General features: G+C 44.8%; 1 protein-coding gene across 1 annotated transcript; it reads right to left on the bottom strand.

Annotated features, from left to right (window-relative positions):
- Window positions 1-598: 598 nt before the first annotated feature.
- spcs3 (signal peptidase complex subunit 3) lies at window positions 599-11,786 on the bottom strand. The gene is made up of 5 exons (XM_075464246.1): window positions 11,576-11,786; window positions 7,251-7,324; window positions 6,505-6,581; window positions 4,953-5,068; window positions 599-804 (listed from the first exon to the last, which is right to left on the bottom strand). Exons 1-5 carry the CDS (start codon window positions 11,716-11,718, stop codon window positions 672-674), a joined length of 543 nt encoding a protein of 180 aa, XP_075320361.1. The 5' UTR covers window positions 11,719-11,786; the 3' UTR covers window positions 599-671.
- Window positions 11,787-12,069: the final 283 nt, after the last annotated feature.

The following is a 12,069-nucleotide window of genomic DNA, read 5'->3' as shown; positions in this document are numbered from 1 at the left end:
CTAACAGAGCACTTCGTTCCCAAACTGCAGGTTTACTTGAGGTTCCCAGAGTTTCTAAAAGTAGAATGGGAGGCAGAGCCTTCAGTTATCAGGCCCCTCTCTGTGGAACCAGCTGCCAGTTTGGGAGGCAGAGCCTTCAGTTATCAGGCCCCTCTCTGTGGAACCAGCTGCCAGTTTGGGAGGCAGAGCCTTCAGTTATCAGGCCCCTCTCTGTGGAACCAGCTGCCAGTTTGGGAGGCAGAGCCTTCGGTTATCAGGCCCCTCTCTTGTGGAATAAACTGCCAGTAAATGTCCGGGAAGCAGACACCCTTTCCACTTTTAAGACAAGGCTTAAAACTTTCCTTTCTGATAAAGCTTATAGTTAGGGATGGTTCAGGTAATCCTGAAACATCCCATAGTTAAGCTGCTATAGGCCCAGACTGCTGGGGGAGAGAAGTTGAAATGCAATCTGTTGGTTTTCTTAGCTTGGCTACTTTTGTAACTGGCTCCGTGTGAATTGGACTGTATCTTTGAGGTGTCTTGAGTGTAATTTGTTGTATTTTGTGCTATAGAAATAAAACTGAATTGAATTAAATTTCCCAATGATTCCACAAACATATATGTTCCAGTTTCCATTTTTATTACAAACCAACATTTACATCCATGAAAGTGTTTCAGCAGGCTGCATGTATCTAATAGCTCCTGGTCATCTCGTATGACTCTGGGAAAGGCAGGCTGACATGTCCACTTCCTGCCACCAGCGGGAGAATTCCAGCGTTGGGAACAACATTCCAAGATAGTGTCAGAGTGATGTTCTTATTGGCCCTGAAGACAAAGTGCAACAATCAGCCAATGACGTTCAGTGGCACAACTCCACATGCACACATTTTAGAAAGATATTCACAAGTTTTATGTTTAAAAAATATGGGCAGGAAGCATCTGAGAAAAGATGCTAAAGAATTGTATTATGGGAAATATCAGATCCTGTCATTTTCGAGAGCGCTTTAACGCAGTGGACCATACCAGCGACCAGTTGCCTGTGCTGTATGACAATGTTTTCAGCCTGCGTGGGATCTTCACCCGCAGCTTCAACATGATCAGAAATGATCTGCAATCAGTCCCCATAAGAAGCTCAGAGCTGATCACAGCTGGAACACAGGAAAAATCATCTAAACCATTTCTAATAATGAGCTCAAACGATGTTTGTCAGGAGATGGGACCACTTTCTGGGCTCCAGTGCAAACGGAAACTAAATGTTAGCTTCCATCTGACTTCTGCTTGGGACTAGTGCTGGTGCTGGGCGGTATGACCAAAAATACATATCACGGTATATCACGGTATTTTTTTCATGCATAATTAGGTGTTCACAGCATTTTCTACAGATTTAAAAATTAAAATAAAAATTCTTCAAAATAATTCCTTCGTTAATAATTGGTCACACAGAACTTTATTGTATTAATATTGACATCTTCATTGTAAACAAATGAATAACATAGCTAATTACACTGGTCGTACTGTTCAGCTGTTTCAGACTGATACCTCCGGTTCAGGCTGGTCCTCATCCTCAACACGTCTCTTTTCGCGGAAAATATTTTTCAATACTCATCTGGATTGAAGCAGCAAACATTCAGTGTAAGAGTTTAAAAAACCTAATTTATTTGATTCACAGCTGCTAGTGTTTTGACCTCGACAACCCAACTACATTTTTTTATTTTTTTTTTTTTAACGGCAAACTTGCGACAAGTTAACTTTATAAAGAAGGCGTAATCGCTTGGGTTAGGGTTTGCTATGGGTCGTAGTGTTTCCCACAGGAAATTGCTTAGTCAAGGTGGTGAGTCGTTGGGGGGGGGGGGTGTACTTGGAATGGGACGGGGCTGTTAGAGCAATAACGAAGCTGTAACACTTTTTTATTTACATTATTAACTATTTACATTAACAACCAGTAGGTGTCGCAATTCAATGTTATCAATGCTGTCTTTTAATGTCTGAGCCTGGCAAAGCATTATTACTTCGGTTTAAAAAAAAAAAAATTTTTTTTTTTTTTGGGAACGTTGGCAAGGCGGCCGCCTTAACTATAATGCACTGCGGGAAACACTGGGTCGGGTCGGGTCGGAACGGGACAACATTGTATCAAAAATATAAAATATTTTTACAGGACTTTTTAATGGGAGCTAATCTAACGCGACGCTGAAGCTAGCAAGCTTCCACGCTTCCAGGGATGATCTCGCTGATGGAGACACATGCGGTGTGCACGGAGGGGAGGGGCTGTGTGTGAGTGAGTGTGTAGGCTATGTGAGAGAGACGCATGACTGACAGAGACGGAGGGAGAGCAGGGAAATGAAATACAGCTTAACAAATACCAGTATTTTTTAAATAGCGTTAAAAATAGACAGTAAACATGCGTGTTTAGAAGCGCAACACTGAAAAGGGTCCCGTCTCAAACAATGTCGCGCGACGCAGCGTTCCCCCCGTTGTGTAATCAAATACACCGGTATATTAAAAATTCATTTCATAACGAAATTATAAACCGGTATTCGGTGTGAACCGGTATACCGCCCAGCACTACTTGGGACCCTGAGAGGATAAGGGTGCTGTTGGGGAGCTGGATCTTTATTCATTGTTAGCGCTTGTTGTTTTTCTTTGAGAGGTTCCACATTTTAGTTCCAGAACATAAAGATCCCCCTACATGCGGGAATCAAATATCCTCGTTCCTGCAAAGACACACCAGGTCACCTGTCATCACTGTCCTACACAGCAGCTGGTTCAAGTGTTCAGAGCAAAGTCAGTCTGCAGAGGGCTTAGGGTTAGGGTTAGGAAACACTGAGCACATAGCTGTGGGTTAGGGTTTGGAAACACTGAGCACATAGCTGTGTGTTAGGGTTAGGAAACACTGAGCACATAGCTGTGGGTTAGGGTTAGGAAACACTGAGCACATAGCTGTGTGTTAGGGTTAGGAAACACTGAGCACATAGCTGTGGGTTAGGAAACACTGAGCACATAGCTGTGGGTTAGGAAACACTGAGCACATAGCTGTGTGTTAGGGTTAGGAAACACTGACCACATAGCTGTGGGTTAGGGTTAGGGTTAGGAAACACTGAGCACATAGCTGTGGGTTAGGGTTAGGGTTAGGAAACACTGAGCACATAGCTGTGGGTTAGGGTTAGGGTTAGGAAACACTGAGCACATAGCTGTGTGTTAGGGTTAGGAAACACTGAGCACATAGCTGTGTATGACATCATCCAAGCGAGAACCTGCTGGTTCGGTGCACGTTTGACCCTGACAGCTCGTCTTCCAGTCACTACTGTGCAAACTTAGCTTGCCAATAACAAGTTAGCTGCACCCATTTCATCTGCCTCTCACGGGTGGAGGTGTCCACCTGCACATGGGGTCAGAACAAGTGAAGGCTGGAGCAGACGGCTGCACACAGCACAGAGCTGCAGGAGGTGGAGGCTGCTCTGCTGTCCACACTGGTACCAGCAGGCATTGTTCAGAAGCCCCGCCCACAACGAGCAGGGGAACTGAACATGAACAGGGTTCCTACAGGTTTCTTCAAATCAAATTTAAGTCTTTTTAAGACCTTTTTAAGACCATTTATAAAAAAAATAAAAAAAAACCTATTTCACAGACCTACCGGCAAAGAAAAACTTTTTTTTTTTTTTTAATTTGTTCATTTATTTCTCAAACAAATGAAAGTGTGGACTGTGTAAAGCATTGATGAAACATTGCAGCATAGTAGTAGTAAACGCTACAACACCACAGCACAGACACAGACAACAAGCCAAACAGAGGTGTGAAAAATCAAAGAAAATTTCAGCAGACCACAAAAAAGTTTAACTGACACAGTTAAGTTGTTTTTTGGTTATGTTAGCTAGCTACTTATTCCATGCTGGGAATATGGGGAGTAGAGAGAACTATAAATAATGAAAATCAACAAAAAAAATGAGAACATAGAATATCTCATCGAACATAAGAACGAACGGTGATTTGTTTACCTTGGACACCAGTTCCTGTTTAATATACACAGCTAAACCAAACTTGGCAATGTACGCCGTTTTGTTGGGACCACAAGTAATTGTGGCAGCGATGTCGGAATCGGGGAACATGCATTTAAACAACTCTGAAATACCCTCGTTTCCATTATATGAATGGTGTTTGGTGATTGTGTTAAGAGTCCACAACACCTCTGCTTTCATGGTTGGTGTGGACCCAAAAGCTGTTCGCAGATCTACTCTAGTTGCGGTGACGGTCGTAACTGGAGGGGCTGAACTAGCAGTTGGCTGGTTAACGTTATCTGCTAGCTCAGATACATTAATAGCTAACTGGCTAGCGTTGGCCGGTTGAAACACCCCGGCGATGGAAGGAGTTTGATCCTTCGCTTTGATATTTTTCATGTGCTTGAAGGACTTGGCGTGAGACTCTACGACATTTCCCCATAATCCCAGCAAGAAATGGGAAGCAAGGAAAAGCAAACAAATGTTAAAAAACAACATAACAGCGTAAGTTAAACTTTCTTGTTTTCTGCGCAGATTTGCCTTGATTTTTCACGCTTCTGCTTGGCTTGTTGCTGTGGTCTGTGTCAGTGCTGCAGCAATGTGACGTTCTTGGACCCGGGGCGGAGCTGTAGGGGCAGCATTGCGTTCTCAATGATTGGTTCCGCCACTCTTCATTTAGGCTACGTTATTTAGGCTTTTCAAAATAATAGTAGCCTAGTTGACAAATGAAACGTTTGAGGAGAATGTGATACGGAGAACTTACTGCACAAATTTTAAGACCCAGATATCAAAATTCAAGACTTTTTCAAGTCTTTTTAAGGTATTATTTCCAAATTCATAAATTCAATGCTTTTAAGACATTTTAAGACCCCGCGGGAACCCTGATGAAGATGAGCCTGCTGCAAATCTGACAGGATGGTCAAGTTTGAGTCTGAGGTGGGTAACGGTGGGAATTATGAGCGAGTCTCCAGAGAGTCTTACCTGAGTCCATTCCCATCGTCGAAGAAGAAGTATTTGGACTTCATGTCTCTGAGGTTCAGTTTGGTGTTTTCCCCACGAAGAACAATCTTATCCCATAGCACCACCTGGTTCAGAGACTGACACACCCACAATTTAATGTTACTTTCTGTCCTCTGGACAAATATCAAAGCTTTAAAAGCTACATTTAATACACACTCTGGGGTCAGAGTGTCTTAAAAGTCTTAAAAAAAAACACACACACACAGCAGTTCTGAGTCATACAGCTGTGCTGGTGTTCACCGTGTTTCTGGCATTTTACTGACACACACACACACACACAGTGATGCTCCGTTCAATGGCAGCTGGGAAAGCACAGCCTTGAGTTGGATTTCCTCGTCTGAGTGTCAGCTTCTCTATGCTGAGACAAACAATGATGCCTGACGTTTGGCATGCTGCAGCATTCCTCAGCAGTGACGTGGACGAGGGCTCGTGTGTTCAGAAAATATGAGAAAATATTTAACCCTTTAGCTGAACTACGTATACCCTCCAATAGCGATGGTCCGATCGATCGGCTGCCGATCATGATCGGCTGATAATGCCCAAAAATAGCCTGATCGGCGATCGGAAAAATATGCCGATCAAAAAACCGATCACGTGACGTAAATTACTAGCTTTTTTTTTTTTTTTTGACTTAAATTACTAGCGACCACTTTCTAATGTGGTACGTGACGTGTGTACAGAACCGAACAGGCAAAACCTCTACAGTGCATCTCGACAACATGACCTCTCCTGTCTGGAATTTCTTCAAAGTGTGTCAGAAAGATGTGAAACTTACTGCGGTCGCGCTAGCTACACTTGAAAATCGAGTGCCCGTTTACATCGCGTCGTACGGTAAAGCGTGTGAGCGGATTTATGGTGCATTCAAGTGCACCCCGTAAACTCAGAAATCTATATCGAAGTTGATTTTTCATTTGTTGGAATACATACACCTGTCATTACTTGGTTGTTTCTTTTTACTACATTCTTTTTAATGATTAAAACAAAATGATAGAACAAAATTATTGAAGCATATTCAGAATCAAACTCATTTCTGCATAGTCAGATTTGAAAACTTCATTTAGAACCAAATCAAAATGTTCTCTGCCGACTCCACCAGATTCTTGTTCTACATGTCCCCAGCTACCTCTGTGGTGATTTTCAAGTCATTCCACTGCATCATTGTTTAATAATTTGATGCTGAAATCCTACCCAATGAATGGTGTATATGGGCAGATTAAAATATTAATAGAAAATAAAAAAAACAATTGTTTTCTGCAAACTCCACCAGATTCTTGTTCTACATGTCCCCAGCTACCTCTGGCGGTTTAATTTCTATAAATGGTGCACTCTCTGCTAGATGAAAGGCATGGAAATGTCCGATTCCTTCCGTGATCGGCAATCGGGCAGATCATGATTTTGGTGATCGGTCCAAAAAATGCTGATCGGAGCATCACTACCCTCCAACATCACTGAGAATACACACCTTCTCTGACAGACACACACATGACATGCTGCGCTCAGCACAGGGACTTACGTTGCTCTTTGTGGCATACTCAGCTGACAGGTAGAGAAACAGCTGTTTAACGTTCCAGTCAAATATTGGCTGCAGATGTGGGAGCGTTAAGACAAATAGGACAACAGTTTACAGCAGAAGAGCTAAAAGATAGTCATCACACTGCTCTGTGTGTGAGCTAAACTCAGAAAACATTACTATAAAGAAAAATGTCTGCAGTTAGCGTTCAAACAAAACCTCAGTAGAGTTTATGGCTGGGAGTCACTTTGAAATACCATGACTTACACTGACTCTATGCAATGGATGTTTGTGTGAAAACATACAAGATTATACCCTCATGGAGATTAGAACTAGACTCACTGCTACAGATATTTACACTGGGTTCCAGTTCTGAAGCTCATGTAGTGTAGTGGAGGGTGCTGGTAACAGTGGAGATTAAACAAGTGAATGAATACTGAAGCAACACAGCAGCAGCAGCAGCAGCTGTCTGCGCTCCATCCCACTGACCAACATGTGATATTACTCAGTCCCCTGCCACCGGGTGATACCAACCCTACACCTGTCCTCACTCATGACTTCTAACAGTCCCACATGTGATTAAATAGAAAGGTCTTAAAAAGACTCTCTCTCCCACCAGCAACAGTGTAGAGGATTCCAGAGAACTGTTTCATCAGCATTGGTTCTTCCAGTTCCCTGACTGCTGAGCTCCCCCTAAACTAAATACAGGTGGTATCTTCCTTCAGTAACACAATGACTGTGAAGGATATCAGCCGAGACGTCAAAGGTGATGAAACCCAGATCGCTTCGTTCTCTGGGTCCTGTGAAGTCATCCACGTTCTTCCTGTTGGAGACAGAGAAACACCAAGGATGAGACACACAGGAAGGTGAGAGAGCAGCAGCAGCAGAGCAGCAGCAGCAGCAGAGCAGCAGAGCAGCAGAGCAGCAGAGCAGCAGCAGCAGAGCAGCAGCAGCAGCAGAGCAGCAGCAGCAGAGCAGCAGAGCAGCAGAGCAGCAGCAGCAGAGCAGCAGAGCAGCAGAGCAGCAGACCTCATCAACTCTCACTGCTCAGGGTGCATGTGCTCATGCTTAGTGAGCTTCAGAAAGAATCTGAAACAAACAGCACGTCTGAGTTTGGGTGGAGCCTGTACTCTGTTCCACACACTGAAGTGAAGTGATGCTTCAGCGAGCACACAGACCCCTGACAAGCTGCTGCTGGAAACACTTTGGAAAAGATCTGCCCCTCACCAGCAAATATCAATCCATCAGCCTTCTGATGGGCACCTGTCTGAGTTCTCTGGTGCAGGCAGAGGTGGTGTACTGGACAGCAGGGGGAAATAGGTGGGACAGCAGGGGGAAAGAGGTGGGACAGCAGGGGGACAGAGGTGGGACAGCAGGGGGACAGAGGTGGGACAGCAGGGGGACAGAGGTGGGACAGCAGGGGGACAGAAGTGGGACAGCAGTGTTCTGCCATGTCCACTCTCCCTTAGAGCAGTGGGACCACCTCTTCAACAGGGTCACACATGCAAACATGTGGACCTGTGTGGACAGACCTGTCCACTGCGGTGTCTGGGAGAAAATGCCTCACAGGGTCATCACCCACCAGCCGCGGCAGCTACACATTCTAAGCATCAGGCTTGTTTCAATGTGTTGAGAGCTGACAGCCAGCTAACGTTTGGATGGCCTCTGACAACAGGTCATATGATCATATGCATGGCTGTTCATGTGGAGGGCTCACACCGACTTGGTTTGAACCCCAGTGGTGTTCCATCCCACAGCAGTAGAGGGAGCCAAAGTCTCCAGTGTTTCCTTCAGACTTTAAACACATCCTGCTCAGCTGTCTGAAGGCTGATTTATGCTTCAGACGCAAAGCCTCTGACGCTCGGACGCAGAGCCTCTGCGAGCGTCAAAATCTTGACCACTCCCCCACGCAGAGGCTCTGCGCGCGTTCTCGTGCACCTCAAAAAAATCCTGACTACGCAGACCACCAACGGAAGTGCGCAGACAAAAGCGGCTGTGATTGGTCCTCTGTGTGCCTTTCCGGTTGTCTGTGTGGCTTCCTCCTTTGCATTTTCGCCAACTCCAATAAAAGAAGCTGTTCTTCTTCGATGTCGAGCAACTCCAGATCCATATCTTGCATACACTTTTTTTTTTTTTGAAAGATAAACACTTCCGCCGGCGCCGCCGAAGTTCTCGTCACCGCCCACCGAAATTCTCGCGAGGGGAAACTGCTGTGCGTCCCGAGAAATTCCAGACCGAGGTTGCAGAACCATAACATGAAAAGTGGTTCGCGACCAGAGCAAAGCAACACGTCAAGACGATAGACGCAGAACTATAATCTGCCCTTGACACAACCCGTGCTCTGCGCACATTGGGTCCCAGTTAGTCTCGCTGGAATGATGTCTGAATATCGCGAGTGCACGTTGTGTCTCTCCATCACTTCAACAGAGCACTGAAGCACAGCCCTTTTACAGACAGCCCTTCCACTTCCTATTCGCCCCATTATAAAAAATTTGGCTGCAGTTCAGTTGATTTTCTCTGGGGGCGCTGGCGAGCGAGTGCAGAATGACCATTGGCCATAGGGCTGGCGCTAATAACTCAAAAAATGTCCCCGCTAGCGACTGAAACCTGAAAATATTACTGTGATTTCTGACAGAGGGATGTAGATTTATATCAAAAGTACAATAACCTGGGAGTTATATCTTTCTGTTTTCTTACAGGTCTGGCATTTGCGAGTCAGTCTCCGCTAGCATTTAGCTAACGGAATCTGAAGAACGCACGGCAGATTACGACCGGCTGCTTTACGGCACTCGTCCACTGTGCCAGAGTGCTAACCTGGTGCTGCTAACAACAACCAAAGCTAAACCAGAGGCTAGTCAGAGAGTATGTAAAAGGGCTGTGCTGAAATCTGTAACTATTTGAGCTAACACCTCTCTGCTAGCTCAGCGCTAGGACTGACCATGCCGTAAAGTGATGCCACATGCGTGACGTCACTCGTGAGGCAATGCTGACAATAAATGTGTATTTTAAACAAATCTAGTGAGTCTAAAAAAATCAAACCAAGTGCCGTTTGAAAGGATAATTTATCCTGCCTTTAGGAAAATTAAAATGAAAAAATATAAAAAATTCTATCAAAAGCAATGGCTGCATCTAAGGTGGATTTCATAGTACCACCCAAGAGTTCGGCGTGCTCTGCACTGCTTCGTTGGCGCCCCTAGAGTGCAGTACCACCCGGAAAAAGCCACCAGTTTTCCCTCTCCTCATAATAGAGACTCTCTGACTGAAGTGACTGTTGTGTGAACAAATGCCTCTTTATCGGGCAGTACTGTTCCAGGTCTCCTGTATGAACAGGCCTTTACCACAGATTCTATAATAGGACAGATTCGCCACTCACGGTGCATTTCCGGTTTCCAACGAGGCGATTTTGGTTGCAGTTCCACCCTCTTTCCACGTGGGGCGCCCAATTTTGGAGACCAGAATGAATGGAGTCCTATGGAGCTATACGCCCTTTCGTGCCCTTATCTCAAGATATAATTTTTTCTCTAGTAATTCGAATGTTGTTTTCGAAAGAGGGTGTTTAGAAAATACCCATGGCTGAGTTTTAGATTTTTAGAGCCACTCATTTGCTTAAAAAAAGGATTTGAAGTGTATATGACGTCATACATAGCTGGTCGACCAGCTGTCATTAGCACAATGCTAGCGCGTTGTGGACAACAAGAAGCCAACCTGTAAGAAATCAAAGGGATATATGTACTCGTTCAGTAGATTTTTGACTTGAAACCCATGTTGAGCTCTCAGAAACTACATTCAAATCTGAGCGCTCTTGAGGAGACTTAGGTGAAACTGACCATTTGTAGCATCTAGCTCCATTGGGCCCCATTCATTCTGGTCTCCACCGACGCGCCCAGTGGAATTCTGGTGGAACTGCAGCCAAAAAGCCGGTACAATGGGGCTTAATACAGAGTGGCAAGGCTGTTCGTTATAATGGCTGTGCCTTTACGACCACTTAGCCCCCCCAGGTCGGGACGGAGGTCACTTCCGGTTCCGGGTCAGCTCTGTCTGACCTGAAGCACAGCCCTTTTACAGACAGCCGTTCCACTTCCTATTCGCCCCATTATAAAAAATTTGGCTGCAGTTCAGTTGATTTTCTCTGGGGGCGCTGGCGAGCGAGTGCAGAATGACCATTTTCCATAGGGCTGGCGCTAATAACTCAAAAAATGTCCCCGCTAGCGACTGAAACCTGAAAATATTACTGTGATTTCTGACAGCGGGATGTAGATTTATATCAAAAGTACAATAACCTGGGAGTTATATCTTTCTGTTTTCTTACAGGTCTGGCATTTGCGAGTCAGTCTCCGCTAGCATTTTGCTAACGGAATCTGATGAACGCACGGCTGATTACGACCGGCTGCTTTACGGCACTCGTCCACTGTGCCAGAGTGCTAACCTGGTGCTGCTAACAACAACCAAAGCTAAACCAGAGGCTAGTCAGAGAGTATGTAAAAGGGATGTGCTGAAATCTGTAACTATTTGAGCTAACACCTCTCTGCTAGCTCAGCGCTAGGACTGACCATGCCGTAAAGTGATGCCACATGCCTGACGTCACTCGTGAGGCAATACTGACAATAAATGTGTATTTTAAAAAGATCTAGCGAGTCTAAAAAATCAAACCAAGTGCCGTTTGAAAGGATAATTTATCCTTCCTTTAGGAAAATGAAAATAAAAAAATATAAAAAATTCTATCGAAAGCAATGGCTGGATCTAATGTGGATTTCATAGTACCACCATAGAGTTCGGCGTGCTCTGCACTGCTTCGTTGGCGCCCCTAGAGTGCAGTACCACCCGGAAATAGCCGCCAGTTTTCCCTCTCCTCATAATAGAGACTCTCTGCCTGAAGCTGCGGTTTATTTAGACTGAAGGCGATTTTAAAACGTAGTCAGGGGTCTCATAGTCCTGCGCGGCTTCCGTCTGCGTCGTAGCATGGATTAAAAAGGTTAAAAACCTTTTTATAAAAAAAAAAGGTTAAAAACCTTTTGGTTAAACGCAGCACATATGTAAAGCCGCGCGCACAGCTAACGCTACAGAGGGTTCTTACAGCATCACTTTGGAGACGTGGATGTCCACAGGAACTCTCCTGTCTTTGAAGGCGGTGGTGATGAAGCAGCCGAACGTCAGCGCCGCCATGACGCTCAGAGAGAAGGCGAACAGCGAGTTGGCTCGGGATAGGACCGTGTTCATCTTTAAATCAGGCTAACAAACCGTCATCCACACTGATGCGCGTGTTCACGGAAATGACAGAGGTGGTTTGGACTCGAACTTCCTGTCGGAGCTTTTCAAAGTAAAACTACTATAAAGCGCCTGTTTTCTTTAGTAGAAAGAAACCCTAAAATTATGCAATGAGTCAGCGAAGAAGAGCCGGGGCCACCAGTGTCACTCCTGCTGTTCCAAACCGTCTTGTCGTCTCCAAAGAGACAGCATTTTTATTTATTTATCTATTTCTTTATTTTATTTATTTTTATTTAAACATGTTGCATTGACAGAACAAAACTCAAAAGTAAACAGTTTTTTTTAACTTCACATATCCACACC

Source organism: Odontesthes bonariensis, chromosome 4, assembly GCF_027942865.1.
Source record: "Odontesthes bonariensis isolate fOdoBon6 chromosome 4, fOdoBon6.hap1, whole genome shotgun sequence".
In the NCBI taxonomy this organism is placed as follows: domain Eukaryota; kingdom Metazoa; phylum Chordata; class Actinopteri; order Atheriniformes; family Atherinopsidae; genus Odontesthes; species Odontesthes bonariensis.
This window is presented reverse-complemented; position numbering and strand designations above follow the sequence as displayed.

What these genes read in the sequence shown, in the direction of transcription:
- spcs3 (XM_075464246.1), bottom strand. Translation starts at nt 11,718, where the DNA reads ATGAACACGGTCCTATCCCGAGCCAACTCGCTGTTCGCCTTCTCTCTG. An exon ending in CACCTTTGACGTCTCGGCTG is followed by an intron (nt 6,582 to 7,250) that starts ATATCCTTCACA and finishes TAACGCTCCCAC; the next exon opens with ATCTGCAGCCAATATTTGAC. An exon ending in GACGATGGGAATGGACTCAG is followed by an intron (nt 805 to 4,952) that starts GTAAGACTCTCT and finishes CTTTGTCTTCAG; the next exon opens with GGCCAATAAGAACATCACTC.